The 22,743-nt window shown below is 34.4% G+C and overlaps 1 protein-coding gene across 1 annotated transcript in view; it reads right to left on the bottom strand.

Annotated features, from left to right (window-relative positions):
- Positions 1-22,743, bottom strand: part of LOC150075743 (uncharacterized) — a 158,248-nt gene that overhangs the window by 15,098 nt on the left and 120,407 nt on the right. Inside the window, exons 12-16 of the mRNA XM_090387866.1 lie at positions 18,901-19,023; positions 11,191-11,328; positions 3,944-4,034; positions 1,538-1,640; positions 202-311 (exon numbers count right to left, since the gene is read on the bottom strand). Coding sequence (XP_090243992.1) covers positions 202-311; positions 1,538-1,640; positions 3,944-4,034; positions 11,191-11,328; positions 18,901-19,023 — 565 coding nt within the window. The remainder of the gene's footprint in view (positions 1-201; positions 312-1,537; positions 1,641-3,943; positions 4,035-11,190; positions 11,329-18,900; positions 19,024-22,743) is intronic.

The raw sequence follows: 22,743 nt of genomic DNA, 5'->3' as shown, positions 1-22,743 counted from the left end.
AAATTTTTAAAATTAATTAATACTACCATGTTCTGAACTTGCATGAATACTTCAGTCCCACTTAAATCAAAATAAATGTATTTTGGTCCACTGAATTTCAAAGTAACCCAGGTTTTACTGTGTGTGTGTGTGTACACACACAACCATGGAATCATCATGTATTATAATATAAGCTAAGAAATATATTTTAATAGAGCTTACCACAAATTTATTTTCTTCAGGATGGACAGTACTGATTTCTGCTATTTCTGAACTGCACTGCTCATTTTTATTTGGCAACGGTGATTTTGAGATGTCCTGGACTTCCATTTCTTAAAAAAAAAAAAAAATTTAAATTTTAGTAACATAATATCAAATTAATTGCATGCATCGTGATAAGGAGTTAAGTAAAATTACAAAAATCTCTAAATATTGTGGCATTAATGAGAGAGCAAATTCCAGAGCCAAATAGCCCAGAAACGGTGCCATTTTGGTGGTGGTATCCACTGAGAATAAGTAACAATAGTCTTCTCCTTTAGGTGAAGCATTACTTATTCGAAATAGTGCAATGTCATGGCAACTCGTCGTGAAGGTATTCACAATATGAGATATGACTTAAACGATGCTGCTTTTGCAAATAATTTGCTAATCTAGAATTGGCTATGTACTAATATGATGCATTTGCACTAAGTTGTACATAGTCTAACTCTCTCGCAGCCTGAGGCCTAAGCCCTAATGCATTATAGTTAAAGTTAAAATAATATCTAACTTAGTGCTTTTGATAATCTAGTTAAGCAACTTGTTAGCTATGAATTCTGTCTGGAGCTAGCAGACTTTCAACTGACATAAGGAAACACACTTTAGTCTTTGGAATTCACAATGGAGTTGTTGGCCAAGAGTAGAGGCACAAAGCAAAAAAGATGCTCTTTTTGTTTCGCTGTTTTGAAATTTACAGCATTCAGCAAACAGGCATGTTCATGGAGACCTGAGGGAAGTCTTTAAATGGACTGCATAAATTAAATGTGACAAATTTAAACTGAGAGAGGATGGATATGCAAAAATTTTCTTTAAGCCAAAGAGTAACTGATTGGAAAAAGTATTAGGGAGAATGGACAAACGTTGCAAGTAGTTTTTTTTTATGTGAAATAGTTGAAGTTTTATCTTCTTAACACTGTATGGCAACTCATACAGAACTGTTTCATTAATCAAAAGTGACAAAGCAGAACAGGCACTGATGACATAATGTAATATATTATATTTTACATTATAAAATAATATTTTAAACTATAACAACATTATTGATGCTATTTGCTTCAAATAAGTTCTTTGCAAGGCAACTTGTCCTATCTTGAGTATTAAAGACCACAATGTTAATGGCTACCAAATACTCAGAAGGACATGATAGTACCCAATCTCACGAAATATTTCACATTTTCTATTAGAAAATGAACTTGCTTGCTTTCTTTCAAACTATCACATGGACACAGTAGTCTATTCGAAAAATTTTTATCTTTAGTTTTATTTAAATACCTAGAATAAAAAGAGCTCTATTTAATACCTGAAGTGGATGCACCAAGCAAGCACTTTTCCAATTCTTCTCTACCACCACCTTTAAGGCCCCCTAAAAATTCATGACCTGGCTTTTCTTTGGACTCATCAGCCTATAAAAAAATTTAAATTGTAACATTACGATGTTCATTACATAATAATCTCAATATAAGTTTTAGTAGTAAGGAACACATTTTTATAAAGAAAAGATATATCATTAGCACTTATTGATGAAAACCAACGTGTTCCAAATTTTTTTCTCTTAGAATACTCAGCACTGATCTCAGCTTGTGCATGTAATCACCTTTTCCTCATTACAACTAAAATGTAGCATTTTGAATAAAGAGAAGGATCATCTCTTACAATAATCTCAGTAAAAGTCAGTCCTCATATAATACGTGTTTACACTACGTGAATTCCATCATACGCGATTTATAAATAGGGGAGCAATATCATATATAACACGAACCGAATTTGCTTATGCACGATTCGCCTTTGTGTTTACAAGAAATGGCAGTTGAATGTGGAATCACCCCAAATGAACGCAATACAATAGGAATGAAGAGAAGATTCTGAAAATGTATTTATGTTTCTTATATCCATGAAGGGGAAACACATTTCACCACAATAACATAAAAACCCACACAATTCCAGCTATCGGTATTATTGCAAATGCAATTAGATCAAGTATAGTACCAGTTTATAACAGATGCCACTAGCAGAAATGCAATTGAAAATTGTTTTATGGTAGTGACCTCCAGAAATATGCTTTAGTAAAATGTGAGCCAGTGAGGTGTTAATAGTGTGTCTCTGCCTTTACGGTGTTGTTTATTCAGTTGCTACACACTTTGTTTATATGTCTATCAAGTGCAGCTTGATAGATATAAACATGCACAGCTTTGTTTATATCTATCAAGCGTACCTCCTCATTTTGTAATTGTGCTTTATTCCCTAAAAATGAGTAAAATACTTAAAAGTTGTGAAAAGGAAGTGTCCTGGTGAAGACACTACAGATTCAGAGAGAAAAAGAAAAGCAATATTGATAGCCGGAGGCTCGGTCAAAAATTCTTACCCAGGAAAATTTGTAGTGTCCTCATACTAGCGTTTATGGCCAGCCTCCACAGTCTTCTCTGGCCCACCAGGGTTTCACCGGTAAGGTCAGTTTGCCTCTGTTGATAGAGAAAAAAATATGAAATTGTGAAATGCTTTGAGCGAAATGAAAGAACATGTGATGCTGCATGTGCTACAGGCCTAAATAAGGCAATGCCGAGAATTAGAAAGAATGCAGAGAAAATAAAAACTTTTATAGCAGGAACAACTCAAAGTGTAACAAAATCCATTAGATCAAGACACAAAGAACTGGAAGAGATGGAACGGCTGTCATCTGTTTGGATAGAAGATCAAACAAAGAACAAGTTTGCTTACGATAGAAGCAAAAGCATTAGCAATACTTTATTACAATTATTTATTGTGTTTGGTAATGTTTTGGTTACAAATGTGTGTTCAATCTTGGGTGGTCGGCACCTAACCCTATTTTTCCCATAGGGCCTGTTATTTATATTGCACAAGGGTTTCTACTAGGAACACAATTATCGTGCTATACGAGGACTGACTGTACTGTTTTAATAACAGTTTCTTATTACGTAAGTATAGCAAAATAAAAATTTCTGAAATGAATGTTTCTTTCCATTTTCCTAATGAGTGCAAAATTTTGGTTGTATTTTCAATTAACTAATGGCTTAAAGTTTGTCTCTTCAATCACTAATTTTGCAACTTCTATAAACATTTTCTAAAAATAGGCAAACTGCTTTGAGATTACTAGCCTTCAGTAATTCCTGTCATCAAACTGATACATTTTAGAAATGAACTCATCCCACAGCCATTTTATAATCATTTGTTTCCAGATGTTTCTTTATAGGATGTCTAATTTCTCCATCAAAACTGAAAATTACCTCAACATACTGGAGTTCTTCATCACTGTTAATTTCTGTTTGATCAGATAAAACATTTTTAGAATCTTTGGCATCAGCTTCATGATTTTAATGTACTTCTGATGCTGTTACATGATAAAGAACTTTAGCAGGAATAAAACTAACTTGTCTGAGCCATCATTGTAAATTGTTTATATATAAATTGTCTCTGAAGCATTAATGTGGAGTAACGCTTCAGAGACATGGCATAGATTCATAAACAAAAACTTCTGTTTTTGACATCAGATATTAGTAATTGAAGGTTTATTTGGAATTCAACAAATGAAAGCAGCTATTTGTAAAATTTTATTTGCTGAAGTTTATGCAATAATAGTAGCCCTTGAATTTATTGCTAGTGTATAGTTGAGTGCAGATTATTAACGATGAACACAGTACCAACTATAACTGAGCCCAGCACCTAAAGGGTTAAAAATAGCAATACTTACCTCTGTACACACATAATCTGAAGATTTTTCTGCTTCCCTTTCTGTCAACACTGAATAAGAAAAATTTTGACTAGCAGTATCCTCTTCAATCCTAGAGATGAATAACATGATTAATAAGCATCTCTACTAATCTAAATTAAATATCATAAATTAAAAAGAAATCCAAAGGTAAAATTTGGGAATGATGGCAGCTAACATAATTTATAAAATAGGTCAATAATTTTTTAAAAATGTAGAATTTTACCTTTATTATTTATCTTACTTACAATGCCTAAAATAAAACTTCAGTTCCAGGCAAGATTTCTGTTTGGATTGTCTGTCAGATGGTACCAAATGATTATGGTTGCTTCAAGGGAGATCAACTTTACTCTCCAGAAATATTGAGTCAAAATTGTTTATAACAATGGTGCTGCTGTCTAGACTTGGATATCAAGAACATTTCCAAAGAAAGAGGGTTTTTTTTTTTGTTTTTTTTTTTGGGACTGGCTGAATATCTTCTCATACTGAGCACTGCCAAGAGGAATCATTAAAATGCCAAGCATTACTTGAGATAATTTGTTATATTTCCAGTATCTGTCACTTGTCAGTTTCCCAGCCATGGAAAACTGTAAATAATTTTTTTTTAAATAGCTATTAGATTCATACATTGAAAATGATGGAACTGATACTGCAAAACGGCTGTTGCTGCTTCTGTTTCTTTATCTTCAATAATACAGAGAAACTTGTAGAATCTCTGCAATCCTTGTAGTAGAGCTGCCCAAATAAGTCAAAATCCTCCTAATTTAGTCTGCTTTAGTAATCATTTTCCAAAAGATGTAAATTTTAAACAAGTGTTAGTCTGACAAATTTACACATCAAATTCTTCAATGTATCAGAGTAATGATCCCAGTAAATGGATGTGAAACATGTTCGACTGAAGGGCTATGTTTGGATTTTTAAATATTGACACAATTTAAAAGGAAAAAGCAAAATGCATTACATAAGAGAGGAACAGAATTTATTTAACAGTATGGATAACCTGCCTATAGTTATTAGCTCTTTTGGGCTGTTATGATTTCTTGTATCAGAAATTTGTGATTGAGAACTTCTTATCCCTTGAGGAGTTCATTAATTTATCTTTTCTTTTTTTCTCAAAACTTCTTTTTAATAATAAGCAAATTACCACATAATTAATTTCTTTTAATACCCTTGTTACTCCAGTTTTCAGGTGTACCATAACAGGAATACTATCACTACTAAGTACCTGACAGTTTCCTAAAGGAAGCCCACATTTTTCAGGCTGGTCAGAGGAAGATAACCAGCATTAGACAACCCTTGGTTGTCTAATTCAAGGGGATCACCAAAATCAATCTGTTTAAAAGAAAACTATTTATTTATTAAGCATAATTATGGTATTAATAGGTAATATCAAATGTTTAAATGAGGTGTGGAAGGCAATGAAAAGGAGAATTGAATATTCAACACTGATTAGTCATCTTTCTTTAATAATTTTCTAAAAATTTAATAAAAATGAGAACACCATTTCAAAAGTAACATCTTAAATAAATATTAATAGCAACTACACATTATGTATTACTTATTTTTCATATTTCAGTTAATAACATAACATACATATCCAGAAAATTTATGTTATTTGCTTTGGTAACAAAAGTATCTAATTCCAGTCTTGTCAAATCCTGTAGTCATTTTTTCAAAACTGGCAGCAGCAAAAAATTGTTTTTGATTTGGCAATTCTTTTTAGTTAGGAAAGATTGTCACAATGGAATATAGCTTGCAATCACTTTGAGTACTGGATATAATTTATACTTTATGATAAGTAACATCATATTGCATGTTCTGTTTTATGCAATGTAAATTAGTTTTTTTTGTTGATGCACATTAAGCAGAAATTCACACAATTGTTTTTAAATTTAACAGTGAAGCAGTAGTTTTACTGCTTTTTTTTTTTTTTTTTCTGGGAAAATCACAAATAAATGGAAGAGGCATTTAAAAAAAGAAAGTGTTTTAAATCCAGAGAGTTGGCAGCTATGTCAATTTAATTATTAAAAATCATTATGCAAAAATACTATTAAATTAATATACAGAATACCAAATATAGTAAAACCTTGTTAATTCAGCATCAGTCACACCTCCAGTATTGTGATTGATGTTATTAAATACTGGAATAAATTACCTCTGTGAGTTGAGGTTGAAAGCTTTGGAAAATTAAAAGGTTAAGGCTGGACCGACTTTTGTTTTATTTTATTACTTATCTATTTTTAATTAAGTGATTGGTCCTTGAGGCTACTACACCACAGACATTCCTTCAGGTATGACAAGCTGGGTTTGCTACCCGATCTTCTAAAATGTGAGTCAAATGTACTGAACTGCAGTGAAGTCTGCTCATTCTTTGGCAACCAAATCCTCTGCTTGTACCTTCACAATGGTAGGATAGTTAGTAACTCTGCCACATGCCAGTCCTCAAATATTACAACTACTATACAGGAAGTGACCACCTAAGTGTGAACCAACATAAGCAGAGGTCAAGCACGGCATAAGCAGCGTCCATTACCACACTGAGGAATGCCACCCCCTTACCAGGCAATACTAGGTGATAGGTCACTCCTCAACTTTGCGATACCACCACTTTACTTATTGGAGGCTTGAAGTGGTGAAACCCATGTTTAATTTCCAGAGAAAGTTTCAGCAACCCCACATTCTTCCATAATGCAGTATGATTGATGCCTTTTAAGGTTATGATGGGCACCATGGCAATCTTCCTTACATTTCAAGAGTACAGCTCTAAAATGGTATTTGCAGGCCAGCTGCTGGATAGTCCATCAAACAAAACCTACTGGTAACTCTCTAGGAGGCATCCAGATCGCTAGTGTATAACCTTGCTGCCTCTACTCTGCCAGATACTCTGACAATACCCACCCCAATACTCTGGACAGAGATAGAGTATTGGGGGAGGGGGGGGGGTTGTCAAGGCCACACTATGACAAGTAGCTGAGCATATTCTTGCCATGTGTATGCCAGATCCAAAAATTTCATTACTCTGTACATCACGTCCTGCCCACTTTTTCTTACTACTAAATATACCATGACTAGTAAACTAATAGAACAAAATTATCTGTGAAAAGATCTACACCTCCTGAACAGTTCCTCGTTCATTTCACAAATATACATGGTCTCAATTCCAATTATGTTCATTTTTACATAGTTGGCCAAGTCCCACATACTTTTTCTAACAGAATCCCAATTATCAGATGATTCAACCACTACTCATCTCAGTTGCCCTAATTATTTGCTGTACAATTCCTTTCACTTCAAAGGTGGTATATGTCTATATGGCCACTCTGATATTCCCTGCAGAGACTTAGTAATTTGAAATCTTCTCTTTTCAACCTTTGTTGGCTTAAAATCTTGCTACAACATTCTGTCAAATTCATCTGCTGCCTCTATTGTTCCCCCAACTCCACTAATCACCTGGAACTCTTTGACTTCCTTTCATTGAAACTTGAATTTCTCCAGTCCAACTTTCCTAACAGTGAGGTAATTTTCCTTGATAATTTTGATGTTCACAAATCCAGATGGCTTCCGTTTTCTGGTCACATGTACCAGTTGGTCAAGATGTTGAGGCTTTTGCAATTACTAATGACCTTGCACAGATTGCTCATTTACCTACCAGACAATCCTAATCACACAGCCAACATGGTTGATCACAACTTGGTGATGGTCTGTTCCCAATGAAACCTTTCTTTCATAGCATTTCTCAGTCTTGTGTTGTTTCTTATATTTTCTAAGTTGTCTGAATTACATTTTCAGACAACTTAGAAAATATAAAAATGCAATACATGCTGGAAATAGGGAAAATTAGTACACTAAATTATATGTATAAAGATACAGAAGTACTAACTTACCAGTAATCCAAAAAAAAAAAACAGGCTATATACAAGGCTCGATACACTGGGGGGGATGACAGAGGTGAACTGATTTGATGGAAGAGCTAGATGCAATGGAGGTAGAAATAACCTCAAGATTGTGAGACTGAAAGCTGCTTATCTTTCTAATTTCTTTATTGAGTTCTATAAATAAATCAGAAGTAATACAGCAGCTTTGAATTTTTCAGTCTCCACCATATACATATCAACCTGTGAAAATACACTGTACAGACATAAAACATTACAAACCGTGTGGCTCACTGATCCGTGGATGTGCCAAAATTCCCCAAACCACAAACAGTAGTAAATTTATTATTTTACCAATATTTTCTTATAAATTAAGAATAGTGCAAATTTGTGCAATTCAATCCTTAAAAAGAATTTCACTGTTTAAACTCCAGCACAAACTCAGGTCAAAGGAGTCTACAATTAATTATTCTGACAATGAATACAATTGAATAGGATGCAAAGAAAAACAGCAAAGATTACATACGCAAACATTTAAAGCAAGGAGGAGGATGAATCATATTGGTCCACTTAATATTAGTACTTTAATTGTTGATGATCCTGCTCAGTTGCCGACAAACTGAATAGGTATTCTGCATCTACATTCACACATGAGGAATTCTTTAGGTGTGTGTAAGGAAAAGGTATGCCAGACATTTATCAATCAAACTAACAAGGAACTAAATGATTTTGTGTTACTGAGAGGAAGTTTGAAGCTAAACATAAAGCTACCCAGGGTGGGTGGGAGGCATCAAACTTTAAGCAAACCCTTAGCCATAATTATGAAAGCATCTTTGGATTCAGCGGAGGTCACTGTGACTGGAGATGTGCAAATGTATTCCCTATTCACAAAAAGAGGGATCAAAAGGTGACATGGATAATTACAGACCCATTAGCTTAATTTTTGTTCCAGGGAAAATAGTGGAGTCACTGGTTAACAAAGTAATGCAGGACAATCTAGACAGAAATGCAATTATTATATTTCATTCACAGCATGGATTGTTAAGGGACAATCTTGTCTGTACAATTTGATTGGATACTACAATGCAGTAAAAAGGAACTGGATTCAAAAAATAATTCTGATATCATATACTTGGATTTCGGGAGAGCTTTTAATACCGTTGCACATAAAAGACTGCTGTACAATATGGATAGGCTGTACTGATATGAATAAAGGGATATGAATATGAAACTGATATGAATAAAGGTTGAGTGGGGAGACAAAGCAATTATCAATGGAGTGCAGTTATCCAAGGTTCAGTGCAGGGCTCATTGTTGTTTTCTATATTTATTAATAATATTGACAAAAGTATGCCAGGCTTAATGACTAAGATGTAAATGACACAAAGGTTGGCATGGCAGTTAATAACAGTATTCAAAATAACTAACCAAATATGCTACTACAGGAAGATCGAGAAACATTAGTCATATGGATTGAGAAATGGCAATTGAAGTTTAACACTGACAAATAAGGTACTGCACACAGGCAGCCACTATCCCAGATTAATGTACCAACTGTGTGTGTGTGAGTGTGTGGTACTACACTCAGGACAGTGGCAAGTGAAAAGGACTTGTGAATAATTGCATAGTTCGATTTGAACTTCTCTCTCAGCAGTGCAACAGGCTGCAAGGATGCTCCTGGGGTTTTACCTGATATACAGGACTTTTGCTAGCAGGGATAAGGAGATGATTATCCCATTGTACAAGGCAATGCTTATGCTGAATACTGAGTACTGCACAGGTCTAGTGGCCTCATTTTAGGATGAATGTAAATCTACTGGAGCAGAAGCAGAGAAGGGCAATGAGATTGTAAAGATTAGGCACCTGCAAGGTAATCTCATTGATGTGTTTAAGGCTTTAATTTTTTTTTCCATCAGCACTGAGAAAACAATGCTGGTGACATTCCTCTTGCTCAAACTACACACTAAGGTGCATCATCAACTCAAATTGAGGAAGGATGGTGCAGGATAGACGTATGGAGGTTTGACTTCATCCAGTGAGTGGGTGGTTGCTGGAACAAACTTACGGTCAACGGTACGATCAATCAAGAAATCGGAAGAAAAATCCACCTTAGTGCCAGTGAAAACGTGCTAATTGCTTCAAAAATTTGCTCTGTAACTAGTGATGTTAAATTAGAAAAAATGAAAAAGCTTTAAATCTGTGGATAGAAGACCAAACAGAAAATAAAATTCCATTAAGTTCACTCAACTTTCATGAAAAGGCAAAACACCTTTATCAACACTTTAGCTAAACTGGTGATAGCAATGGCGGGATAAGTTTTTTAGCTAGCAAAGGTGCTGGTTTGAAATTTCTAATTAATATTAGATGTAATATTAAATTGTTTCTTATTTTCATTTCGATGCCTTATGCTTGCATTTCACTATGTACATAGTCATATTATGAAGGTACATACAAATGTATAATACATACATAGACAAAATTTTAGACCAGTTTTTCTTATACATTTCATACTTTGGAACGGAACCCTTTTATTACTATGGGAGCCATAACTCAGTATTCGCATTTTCGGTATTTCTCAGGAACGTAACCCCCATGAATAGTGTGGGGGGGGGGGGGCTTACTGTATTTGGCTTTGTTTCTATGGTTTAGGTTCTGAACAACAATAAAATAGCAAAGTAAATATAAGGCATTGTCAACATTTTCATAAATCCTATTTTATGAAAGTAAAAGTAATAAGAGTGACCACCTCAATTTGTAATGTCATAAGTAAAAAATATAGATATTTAAAATGCAGCACACAAGCATTTTTTCTCTCTTGAATTTGTCCTCATATCAAAAAGGTTGCTCACCACTGGTCTATGTGAAATGTGAGTATGCAAAATGCATTATCAGATGAAACACAATTGTAAAGACTGCATAATCAATGCCCCTGTCCACATAAAGAAAGTAGCTAATCTTCATTAACTTGAAAATGATCAACAATGAATTTTTAAAATTGGGGTGAGAAATCATTTTGAATTACCCTGAAAGCTCATTAGCTTTTTCCATGGCACCTTGTAAATAGAGTCAGACTAAATTCCCCACAAGAAATTTGGTTAATTTAACATGTTGGTACATAAAGTCACAGCATTAACTGATGATATGAGGGAAAAAAAAAAGAAGTACAAATATCATGATAAAAATTATTTTTTTAAAAAAATCTTTTATTAAAAAAAGTATCATGGTCATTACTGAAATCAGCTTAAATTTCTGTAAGTCACATTCAATGGCTGAAAACACAATAATATAATCCAAAAATTTATAACATACTATTATGAAATAAAATCTAAAAATATTTGTCATTATCAAGCAAATTACCTTTGCACTGGTGGTGGTGAAAACGTACAGTCAGTTGTATACTGCTGTAGAGACAGATAAGTTGGTATAAAAACAGGATGAGTAACCTTGACCAAATAGTCACAGTAAACGTATCTCTTTATATGAAGAACCAGAACCCTGTAATGAACAGTAGAATTCTGAGAAAGATAAAGCCATTAACAAAATTTAAAGTAAAAAGATTTTGGTGACTTATTTAAATATCAAGAACTCAAGAATTCAATACTGCTTACAAGAAAAGTTAAGAGAATATATTAAAATATACAATACTGATCTGAATATAAGCTAACCCATCAAAATCACCTCAATCTGGTGGCAGCAGTATCATAGGAGGAAGATTTATGAAATTTTTATTAAACAATAAATTATAAAAATAAAAAATTAACTCACAAGTGAAAAGCATGACTTCTTCCACTTGAGATTAGTTGACTACAGTCCAGACTGAAAAGGCCTTTAAGATTTAAGAATTCCCTCAGTAAGGGTTCAAAAATCCAGACTTCTCCAAATGATCACAGCATTTCTTAGACTTTTTTTTACTAAAGAGTAGGAAGATAAGACATCCTGCTGTCTTGATCCATTCTCCTAATTTAGAAATAGGATTTCTTTTTTCTTTTATTTATAGCAGTAAGAGAGAGGAAGGTCTCCACAAGTAATAAATCATTAATAGTAATGTTGCCTTGATGGTTCATACAATAGGCATATCAAAACTGCTGTTTCATTCATATTACCATTTGCCTGAACAAATAAGTGTTTCTTATACAGGACAAATCAAAAGCAGTTTCACACATTTGGGGACAACTTTTTATTATGTTTACACAGAAGAAACATTATATTGGGTGAAAATTAGTACAAACCCAAAGTTGCAGTGTCAGTAACAGTTACAATATTTTGATATGACTTCCAGGAAAAATATGGCATACACCCCAATGGTGATCAATATATTGATAGCCACACTGTAACGAGGCTGGTGTATTAAAAGAAATGAATGAATCGTTCAATCTATTTTAGATCTAAATAGAGTGCAACCTCAATATGAAGGGCATTTTCATATTGCTGTTTCAAATATACTACAGGTACAATCATGTCCCCCAAAACAAAATATGGAAAAAAAAAAAAAAAGTAGGGTATTCAAAGAACTAACAATTTCATATTGAAAACTAGAAAAAGTGAATACTGTATATACCCATATCTACTGTACATCCTACTATTGTATTTCCAAGAGGAGAAATAAGCTAAAAACTGGTGTATATTTGCTTCAATATATTCATTATTCAGTTGCAGAGTAATTTTTATACAAAAGACTGGTCAGAGATTAATTACTGCAGGCATCCAATTTCTCCCCTCAGAAAGCAATGCAGTAAAAGATATATCAGTGAAATGCTAATTAAAAACAGCTACAACTGGAAGGGAATACAGCTACCAATCATCAAGTGCATTACATTAGTTACAAAGTAAATTTTTGTATACAACAGCACATGACATCTTTTCTTCGAACAAGTTTACACCTAGGATGGCAAAAATGGTTAAGGGCTAAACTAGACAAAAAAATACATGAACTGACAACAAATATCAAGGGGAGACTGAAACATTTGTTACTAGTTCAGGGTGGTTTGAACGTTTCAAAAATCGAGCAGGAATGCACAATGTTAAAGTAACAGAGGAAGCTGCTAGTGCTGATGAAAACACTGCAACCAAATTTCCTGCAGAATTGATTGCAAAAAATCATTCAGGATGGTGAATACAAAAATCAGAAAATATTTAATGTATACAATATTACAGACAAAACGGGTCTATTTTGGAAATGGATGCCAAATAAAACTTATTTGGCTGCAAAAGAAGCATCACAACCTGGGTATAAAGTCTCAAAAGATTAACTAATGCATTTATTAGGAAGTAACACTGAAGGCGATTTTTAAATTGAAGCCTATGCTTGTGTACATTACACAAATGTCCTAGGGCTTGAAAAGGATACAGCCATCGAACTCTTCCAGTCATTTTGCATTCAAATAAAAAAGCATGGATGACCAAAGCCCTATTTGAAGACTGATTTACGTCTTATTTCTTTCAACAGTTGAAGCCTATTGCAAGAAAAATAATCTTACTTTTAAAGCTGTTGCTTTTAGATAATGCACCTGGACATCCTTCTGCACTTGGTGACTTAAATGAAAATGTGAAAGTTGTTTTTTTTATGGGTGAATACAACTTCGTTATTGCAACCCATGGACCAAGGCATGATTGCAACTTTCAAGGCTTACTCTGTAGAACGTTTGCACAGGCACTTGAAGCTACAACAGGAGACAATGCAATTTCTGTACTAGAATTTTGGAAAAAATATAACATACATTACATTATAATTACATGTAACCAATTACATTATAATGAAGTATGGCCATTGAAAACATTCATGCAGCATGGGAAGAAGTGAAAGCCAGCAATATGAGAGCAGTTTGGAAGCATCTTTGAAGCCAGTAAAACAATTTTACTGGCTTCAAAGATGCAGTTCAAAAAGTTATTGAAAACATAACTAATATCGATAATGACCCTGGTTTCAAAGGCTTGGATACATTTTAAATTTTCAGAAAAATTTTGGTAACATAAGATGGAAGCACTTAATCTGTGTCAAACAAGTTTGTACAGGTATTAATTGCATGACACTTTGGCCTTACTCCAGTACAACAAATTAAATTAACATATGCAAAAAAAGATTTTGATATTAATGCATTTCAAATGAAAAATATATTAATAAATTTTTATTAATTCTGCCTGTGGATATAATTAATATTATCAACACAAAATAGTAACAAGAAATCACATCCTTTTATCCCCAAGGCTCTTATGATATTCACAATATGAAAATTCACTGGGGTTAGCTGATTAATTGTTCAGTGCCACAAACTTCAAATTTCTAATATTTTTTGTGATGATGATGCCCACAGAGACAAGTAGTTAACTTTGAAAGGGTTTTGGATAATGAAAAATTGGCATTATGATAAAAAGTCATATTTCACTACCTGAACTGTACTTGGCAGGGCACTAATGCAACTAACATGTGTGCTCCTCGCACACTCACTCAGCTTTCAAGTAAGCAACAATATAAACAGACAAAAAAAAAAAAAAAAAAAAGCACTAAAGGCAATATTGAAAAGGTACAATAAATAACAGCTGCTAATTCCTAACCACAGTGAATCACCAGGACTAAATATTTTCTTGCCGGGCCAGTCAGGCAATATGCTACTGTTGAGTTAAGTAATTTTTTAAATAAATTTGAAGTCTTTTATTCATTTTTATTGCCTTCTAAATTGAAAGGATATCATCCCTGGCCATACTGTATGCACTGCAATGGAAATGAAAAAACTGCAGAATAATGCTTGCACTTTTTTTTTTTTTTTTTTTTAATTGAAACATGAACAATTACAGCAAACTATTCTGAGGTATTTGATGGTCACATTTGTTAATGAACATATGAAATTCAGAAAATTTTTTTTTAAATTTTAGGTTTAATGAAATTCTTTTTTTTTTTTTTTTTTTTTTAAATTATTTGCAAAGAAATATAATGTTACAATGCTAAGGGGTGAAATAAATGGATAAGGGGTGAAATGAAGTCAAAGAAATGGATTCTCTAGTGAGCTCACATCTATGAGTAAGATCATTATCAAGACGACTGATAATGGAACTCTGTCTATGAATTATAGTAAGAGTATTTAGCCATATAATGCAAGGAAGCCACAAGCTTCTGCTGCACTGCAACAAAAAAAAAAAAAAAAAAAAAGTAGATAAGATAATGCAAATTATAGGCTTCCCTCTTCACACAAGTAACTATCCAACTGACCTTGGAATTCAAACTGTCAGCCTCAACTACCTGCAAGGGCAACTCATTCCAGCAATCAAAGACTAAAAGACAACTTTCTACAATCTAGCCCGGTGGTCGTCAACCTGGTCCCTACCGCCCACTAGTGGGCGATGGGGGTTTTTGTCTGTTGTTACAAATTTTGTTCTTCCCCCATATATCAAATACATTGCTAACAACTTTGCAAGTTTGACTTTTTAAAATATGCTTTTGCAATTTACTTTTCAATTCCATCTCTAAACTTTGAATATAGATAATAATTCACCAGACACTTCTCGAAGTATACTCGTGGATGAGGGAGCAACGAATGAGCTCCGTAGCCAAAGGCACAAGTTTAGTGTGCATAACGAGGGCGGAGCTTACCACCAGCCATCACGGTCTTCGAGCTGTACCTCTTTCATGGTGGGGGGCAGTACGTGGTTAGATTTGAGAGTAAGCACGCGTCCGCTACTTGGAAAGAGTTGATAAATTGTGCAACAAATTGTGAACTCACGTCGCAAAAAAAGAAATACGCTCATGGCTATTTACCAGAGATGCAGAAATTCATTAAATTTAATTATCTGTGTATAAACATACATAAAGTATAAATAAAAAGATAAATTTAAGTACATATTTTTAACAAACTCTCCCCTCTAATTACTTCACACTTGCACTAAATTGAGTTACTGCGGCACCAGTGGGCGGCAAGGAAATTTTACCATCAACAAAGATACAAAAGTGGGCAGTAGGTATTAAAAGGTTGACAACCCCTGATCTAGCCTAAACCTCAACCCCTGTAATTTGAATTTATGACTCCTAGTTCTGGAATTCTTTACAGCAGTCAGAATTTCACCTTCATTCATTTTACTAATCCATCTCAGAGCTTTATAAACCTCAATCAGGTCACCCCTGAGGTGCCTGGCTGCCAAGCTCTGTAGCCCACATAATTGGAGTCTTTCCTCATAGGGACTTAATCCCTCACCTATAAATTAACTGCTGGCAGCAGCATCTCTTGCTTGTTATGCACACACAGTTTCTGGGAGCATCAGCAAGAGGGATCTGTCAGCAGGTAAGAATTTAATCTCCTTGTATTTACCTAATTTAATTTCTGGTTTCTATTGCACTGGAGAAAGTTTTGAATAAACAAGGGAAGCCTGCCTCATAGTCCAAAGGTGTGAAGATCCCATAAAATACCGAAATGCCATCATTCTGCAGATCTCACAATTAGAGTTGCCCATCTTTGGACCATTTAAAGAAGCTCAATGTTTTTTAGATGAAATCTCCATACTTCAACACAGTATTCTAAATGTAGTCTTACAATTGCCTTATACAATGGGATTATGATCTCCCTATCTTTGGAGGATAACATTCGATAAATCAACGCCACGAGCGTTTCTGAACATTTATTCTGGGAGTTACAATATCAGCCCATATTGTAACTCCCAGATCTTTTTCCATCTCCACTTTTTTTTTTTTAAATTCAACTCCCACCATGTGTATAATTTATTTGTGAGTTGCTATTCCCCAAGTGTTAGAACCTGCATTTAGCAGCATTAAAATATAGCAGCCACTTCTCTGAGCATCTTTGAAGTCATCTCCTTCAGTCATCCTGAAGGAGCACTGCTTGACACTGATCATTAATGACTCTGTCAATCTTTACATCTGCAAATTTTGACATCATGCCTTCTATCCCTTTCTTGATGTCATTTATGAAAATGAGAAACAACAGTGGTTCAAGAGCCGATCCATGAGAAACCCCACTCCTCACATTACACCAATCTGAAGAATAACCATTAATCACAACTCTGCCTTCTGCCCTGCAGCCACCCAACAATCCATCTTAGAATCTTACCAGTAATTCTAACCTGTTCAAGTTTATACAGTAACATCTTATGAGGGACTGAGTCAAATGCTTTGCTAACCTCCAAATAGACTGTGGAAACTGTTCCTGAAATCCAGCTGTTGAGTAACTATGTCAAAACAGCCTAATATTTTAGTTAAGCATAATTCACCTGTAATAAAGCCACTTTATGTGTTCTTCAGAATGCCATTATCTATCTAAATGTCCCTGGATTACACTCTTAATCATTGCCTTAAGATTTTTCCTACCACTGAAGTCAGACTAACCAGTCTGTAGTTATCACCTTCACTATTATAACCACTTATGTACTGGCACTTCTCCAATCCAAAAGAATCTCCTCTGAGTCCAAAGATGCCCTCATAATTAAACCTAAATGTTTCAATACACTCCCTCGCATTCTCCCTCGAAACTACAGGGTATATGCCATCAACTCCAGGAGCCTTACTTGCCTTTATGCTCAAAAGTTTTTCTAACAATTAATCAACTGTAATTACATCACTAATATCAAATGGCTCAGCCTCAATTGCACAGCTTCTTCTTAGCATGAAAGGTCTTTCGTCAGTAAAGACCGATGCAAAGTACTTATTCATCTGTAACATCACTTGGGTTATCTAAGACTTTCCCACACCCAGTGCACAAGGATGAGATATGATTAGCTTTCTTCTTTGTTGTATTCACATACATGAAAAATTCCTTGTCCCCATTCTTTGCTTTCTTAGCCAATACTTTCTCATGCGCAGCCTTGGCCTCCCAACCTTATTTGTGGTACTATTACAGATCAAGTTGTACCTGTTGTAGGCTTCAGTACTTCTAATCGCTCTGTAACTGTCCCCTACTATCCTTTTCTGTTCTATGTGATCATCCAGCTCCTTAGTCATCGATTTCAGCATCCTCCTTATACAATATTTTCTTAGAGGTTTGCATGTGTTCATGGCTTCTGTGATTTTTGCTTTAAAAGTATTCCAAAATTCAAACACATTTGCCATCCCTCGACAACCCACCAATTCACAGATGCCTTACAGCACCTTAAACTGTCAAAGTCCCCTCTTCTGAAGTTAAAACCCATGCCATTAACTACTGCAACATCTTTCTTCATCTTCCAACTGATGATTGCATCATCACTTCCTGACAATGGTTCCTGTACTTTAAGCCTAGATTTTTAGTAATGATGAGATCAAGAATATTCTCACTCCTAGTACTTTCTCCAACATGCTGATACAAATAATATTCATCTAGTTTATTTAAAAGTTTTTCTTCATGGTGAGTTTCTCTCCCACTTATTCTAATCAATGTAGGACATATTAAAGTCACCCATAATAAGATAATCACACTTGCTTGCCCATTCCATCTGCATGTAAAGACTCATCTTACTCTTCACAATCTTCTGGTCTGTAGATTACTTCCGCTCTCATTATTCCTTTGCTTACAACTAACTCACATCACACAGATTCTATGCTGGCAGACAACCTCTGACAGCAATACCTCTTTTTGCACTCAAGCTGTCTTTGATAAGAAGCATGACTGCTCCACCCCTTCAATCTTCCCTAATTTCTGATTTCCGGGTGGCACCATGTTTCTGTTAGCCTTATTATATCAGCATTAGTTGTCGTAACCAGGAGTTCAAATTCAGACATTTTATTGACAACACTCCTGACATTACTGTAGACTCAGCTGAGACTAAGTAATCTTCTATAGTTTACTACACTGACACACCCTTTGGAGTTATTTAGGTTTATATCCCAAGCTTTATCTTCCCCCTCATTTGAAACATTGCTACCCTCAGAACATCTTATCAACATCAGCTGTTGTCGCAACAAACAAGAATTCATCACGTGAGATAAAGCATTATTTTGACTCATATTATCAGAAAAATTATTCTTGCTTACTCAGACCAAAATTAGTTTCTGAATGATCCTCATACTTTGTGTGTCAGATGAACAACACTTTGTTGGTTGAACTGTTATTTTCAAGTATAATAAAATTTTAACAAAAATCTTAAACTTACCTAGGAAGATGAAAAAACTTTTGTACTTGATGGGCACTTTTCCCTTGACATTTTTCACAAGAAAATTCCAACTTTTCTGGTTTAAAATAAGTATCCAGGGCATCCTGAATAGACACTCTTTCACTGTTAAAAGTAAAATATATCAAGAATGAGTTTTAAATTTTTTTAAGTATGAAAAATGTAAATATTACTGTACATCTATATATAGTAGTATATGATAGCTTAAAAAATAGTAAGAGAAATACAGATCCTGCTGCAGGTTCTTATAACACTAGTATCATGAGAGCTTTTACTGGTTTAAAGGTTTTTTTCTAGGACAAGGGAAAATAATGAACAGTTGTTTAGAAAGTTCTAAAACTAATCAAATACTCCTGGAAAATTCATGGGTGACAAACTACCAAAGCAACTACTACATGGAATGTATTAGGGATACCCAGAACAGGGCCCAACAAATGTTTTATAATCTAGATTCTACCTGAAAAACTTAGATACCAGTTTTTGAAGTAAAAAAAAAAATATATATATTCAAATTACATTATAATGAAGTATAAGACTGCTTATGACATCAAATTCTGCATCCTACGATAAGACATCCATAGTTGCATGAAAAAACATCCATTAATTACACCTACACCTGCCATCTGGACTTGAAAATGGCAAAGCTGTCTGAAATAATTAAGGAACTTTTATATGCTATTATAATTATATAATGCTTACAAAACATAAGAATAACACAGAGTCAATCTGGCATGATATAAAGGGTGGAACAACAAAACAAGGTAGTAGTGTGCTACAGACCAAATGAATGCACTGAGCATGGTGATAAGCTAGTGGGCAATTGAAGTTGGAAAGAAAATCTGAATGCTATATTGTGTGACTCAACTACTAGGATATAAACTGGGACACCTGCCAATGAGGTGTCAGTTTTTGAATATTCTTTTTACAACACATTGTTAGAGATGCTACACCGGGGAGGACAATACTTGATTTAGTAACTATTGAAGGTTCATTATTACCATCATCCAAATCTAATAAATCCAATGTGTTTACAGGTTACTATGGACATAAAATTCAGGAGCAAAAGAAGACTGATAGTTCTTATTTACCACAAATGACTTCAGTTTTGCTTAGAGACCATGTGCCATAGCAGAGTGGTCAGGCACAAGGGTGCATGCACGCATAAATACATGTGCCTTGAGTAACTGGGGTTCAAGCCAATGACTGCTAAATATGATGCTGTTTCTTGTATTTTCTCTATCTTGTGAACTCCTATGACCGTGTGGTTGTCCTGGAGTATAAATTTAAATTGAATTTAATTGAAAAAACAGCTGCAGGTAAGACCATTATTAACCAGTACTACTACTACTACAGGTGACCCCCCGCTTAACACTGATAATTGTTCCAGAAAAACTGAGCGCTAAGTGAATCCGTGCTAAGCGAGCGCCACATTCTCATAAGGTAACATATGTATTTGTGAGTTGCGGTCGGTGCCATAGGATATTTCCTAATCAATAATAAACGGTAATGAAAAGATGCATAAATGTCGGCAAAAATATTTAATATTCGAATATTTGTACATATAAAATATTCTGCATTACATATGTATATAATTATGTGGTAACTACTTAAGTATCAAAATTAAACTTGAAATTCCAATTAAAATAATGAATTTAATTGATGAATTTAATCATGAAAAATGTGTCGATTTTGGGTTGAACTTTGGCCCTCTTCCAAATAAACTAAAAGGAGTATTAATTTTAAATCCCCCGCAGCGTTAACACCCAACAATAAAGTCAATCGATCCTTCTCCGCTTTGAAACCTGGCATGTTTTTTTCTTCTTTTAATATGAAACTTCTTTTGGGCATTCGTTTCCAAAAAAAGTCCTGCTTCATCTATGTTATAAACTTGTTGAGAAGTATGACACACAATACCCATCTTCAATAATTTTAACAAGTTCTTTTTTAAAAGTTTCAGCTCCTTGATCTGCACTTGAGGCTTCTCCCTGGATTTTAAATCTATTTAAAACCAGCCCTTACTAGTTTTAAATGGTTCCAATTTTTTTTTTTTTTAGGTGAGTTTTCTTCAGATCATCATATAGGCTAATCTCTCTCTCTTTTTATTATTTATAATATTTAAATTAACTGAATTCTGCACTGGATATTATGTTCAATAAAATTAGTTAGTCTTTCCATTTCAATCCTAATAGCCGGCCTAGTCCTAGTTGCTTGCAGTGGAACAGCTATCTAAAATTAAAATCAGCTGCTAAAATTAATTCTTTATTTTTTTATAATTGTTCTTACAGTTAAACTTGCAAGTCCTAAATTATGGAACACATCCGCTTGTCTTTGACCAGAATCGATTCGTTTCAAAACGTCTAATTTAATTTTCAAATTCAGTAGTATTTTTCTTACATTTATAGTCTTCGTACTGCGCCCAGACGTTTCTTTTTCATTCTTATTGGCCATTATTAACTCTTCGAAAATGTAACTGCGTTGGTTGCATTAATTATGATACAATGTTCGAGTAAACTGTCCGTTATGCACGATGTCTAATACTGTACTGAGTGATGACTAGACTTCGGATTTATCCGAAGTCTAGTCATCACTCAGTACAGTATTAGACATATAACGCAAATATTACAAGCAATACACTTGATCATTTTTTAAAATGTTGATCTCGGAACTACATAACAAGTCACTGTACTGCAATTAAATTAGCACACGAGAGAATTTCACTGAGCATGGGAATATTTCTCAAGTCGGCGTGGGAAACATTTTAACCGTATTTTTATATTCATTTTCAAGCTATTGACTCAATCAAATGAAACGATTTCATTAATATGCCAAAAATGCAATCTGTAAAAGAGCGTTATAGTGATCTGTGACAGCATTATAGTCAGATACGGGTTATAATATAAGAACAGTGTTATAGCAAATCAGCGTAAAGCGAACCGCGTTATAACGGGGGACTGCTGTACTAATAATAATAACAACAACATACTGGAGGTGGCTTCCCAAAGGTGAACCAACATGCAGGGGTCATTAGCCATTCTGTTGTATCCACATCATACAACAGAATGGCTAATGCTCTGTGTGATGTGTCACCAGGCAACATTAGATAGTAGATGGAATATTTACCCAGTACAAACCATTGTTATTCGGAGGGAAAAAAAAAAAAAAAAAAAAAAAAAAAACACATTTAGCCTACACAGCAAATTCGGGCAACCTCCCATCTCTTTATCATATAGTGAGTCACAGCTTTTAAGGTTATGAAGATTCAATATTTACACTGAGAGTAAAGATCTAAAATGGTTTTGCAGACCATCTGCTAGATAGTCTACAGCACTAAATCTAACAGTAGCTTACTTAGCCAGCATCCAGATAAGCTAGTGTATAATCTCTGCCAGTCAGTGATAGGAGAGTTCGAGTGGTGTGTGTGTGTGTGTGTGTGTGTGTGTGTGTGCGCGCGTGGAAAGTACTGTCAAAGGATCTGGTATATTCTTGCTCGTGTGTATGCCATATCCAAAATTTCATTAATTCATATATCAAGCCTTCCACTTCTGCCTCACTTACTCAATTCATGATGAGTATTCAAATAAACAGAATAAACTATCTGCAAAATGATGCAAACCTCCCAAAAACACCCTCATTCTTTTCATAAATAAAAGTGGTCTCAGTTCCAATCTTAATGATGTCCAATTCCACTTATGTTTTTGACAGTTTCAATTATCAGTTGCATCAACCACTATTCACCTCAGTTACTCTAATTATTCACTCTACAATTCCTTTCCTTTTAAAGGTGGTACTTGCGCATACGACAGATTTGATATTCCTTGCCAAAAA

Source organism: Mastigoproctus giganteus, chromosome 13 (genome assembly GCF_048544385.1).
Source record: "Mastigoproctus giganteus isolate SK-2022 chromosome 13, ASM4854438v1, whole genome shotgun sequence".
Lineage (NCBI taxonomy): Eukaryota > Metazoa > Arthropoda > Arachnida > Uropygi > Thelyphonidae > Mastigoproctus > Mastigoproctus giganteus.
Note: the sequence above shows the minus strand (reverse complement) of the source record. Positions and strands in the feature narration are given on the sequence as shown.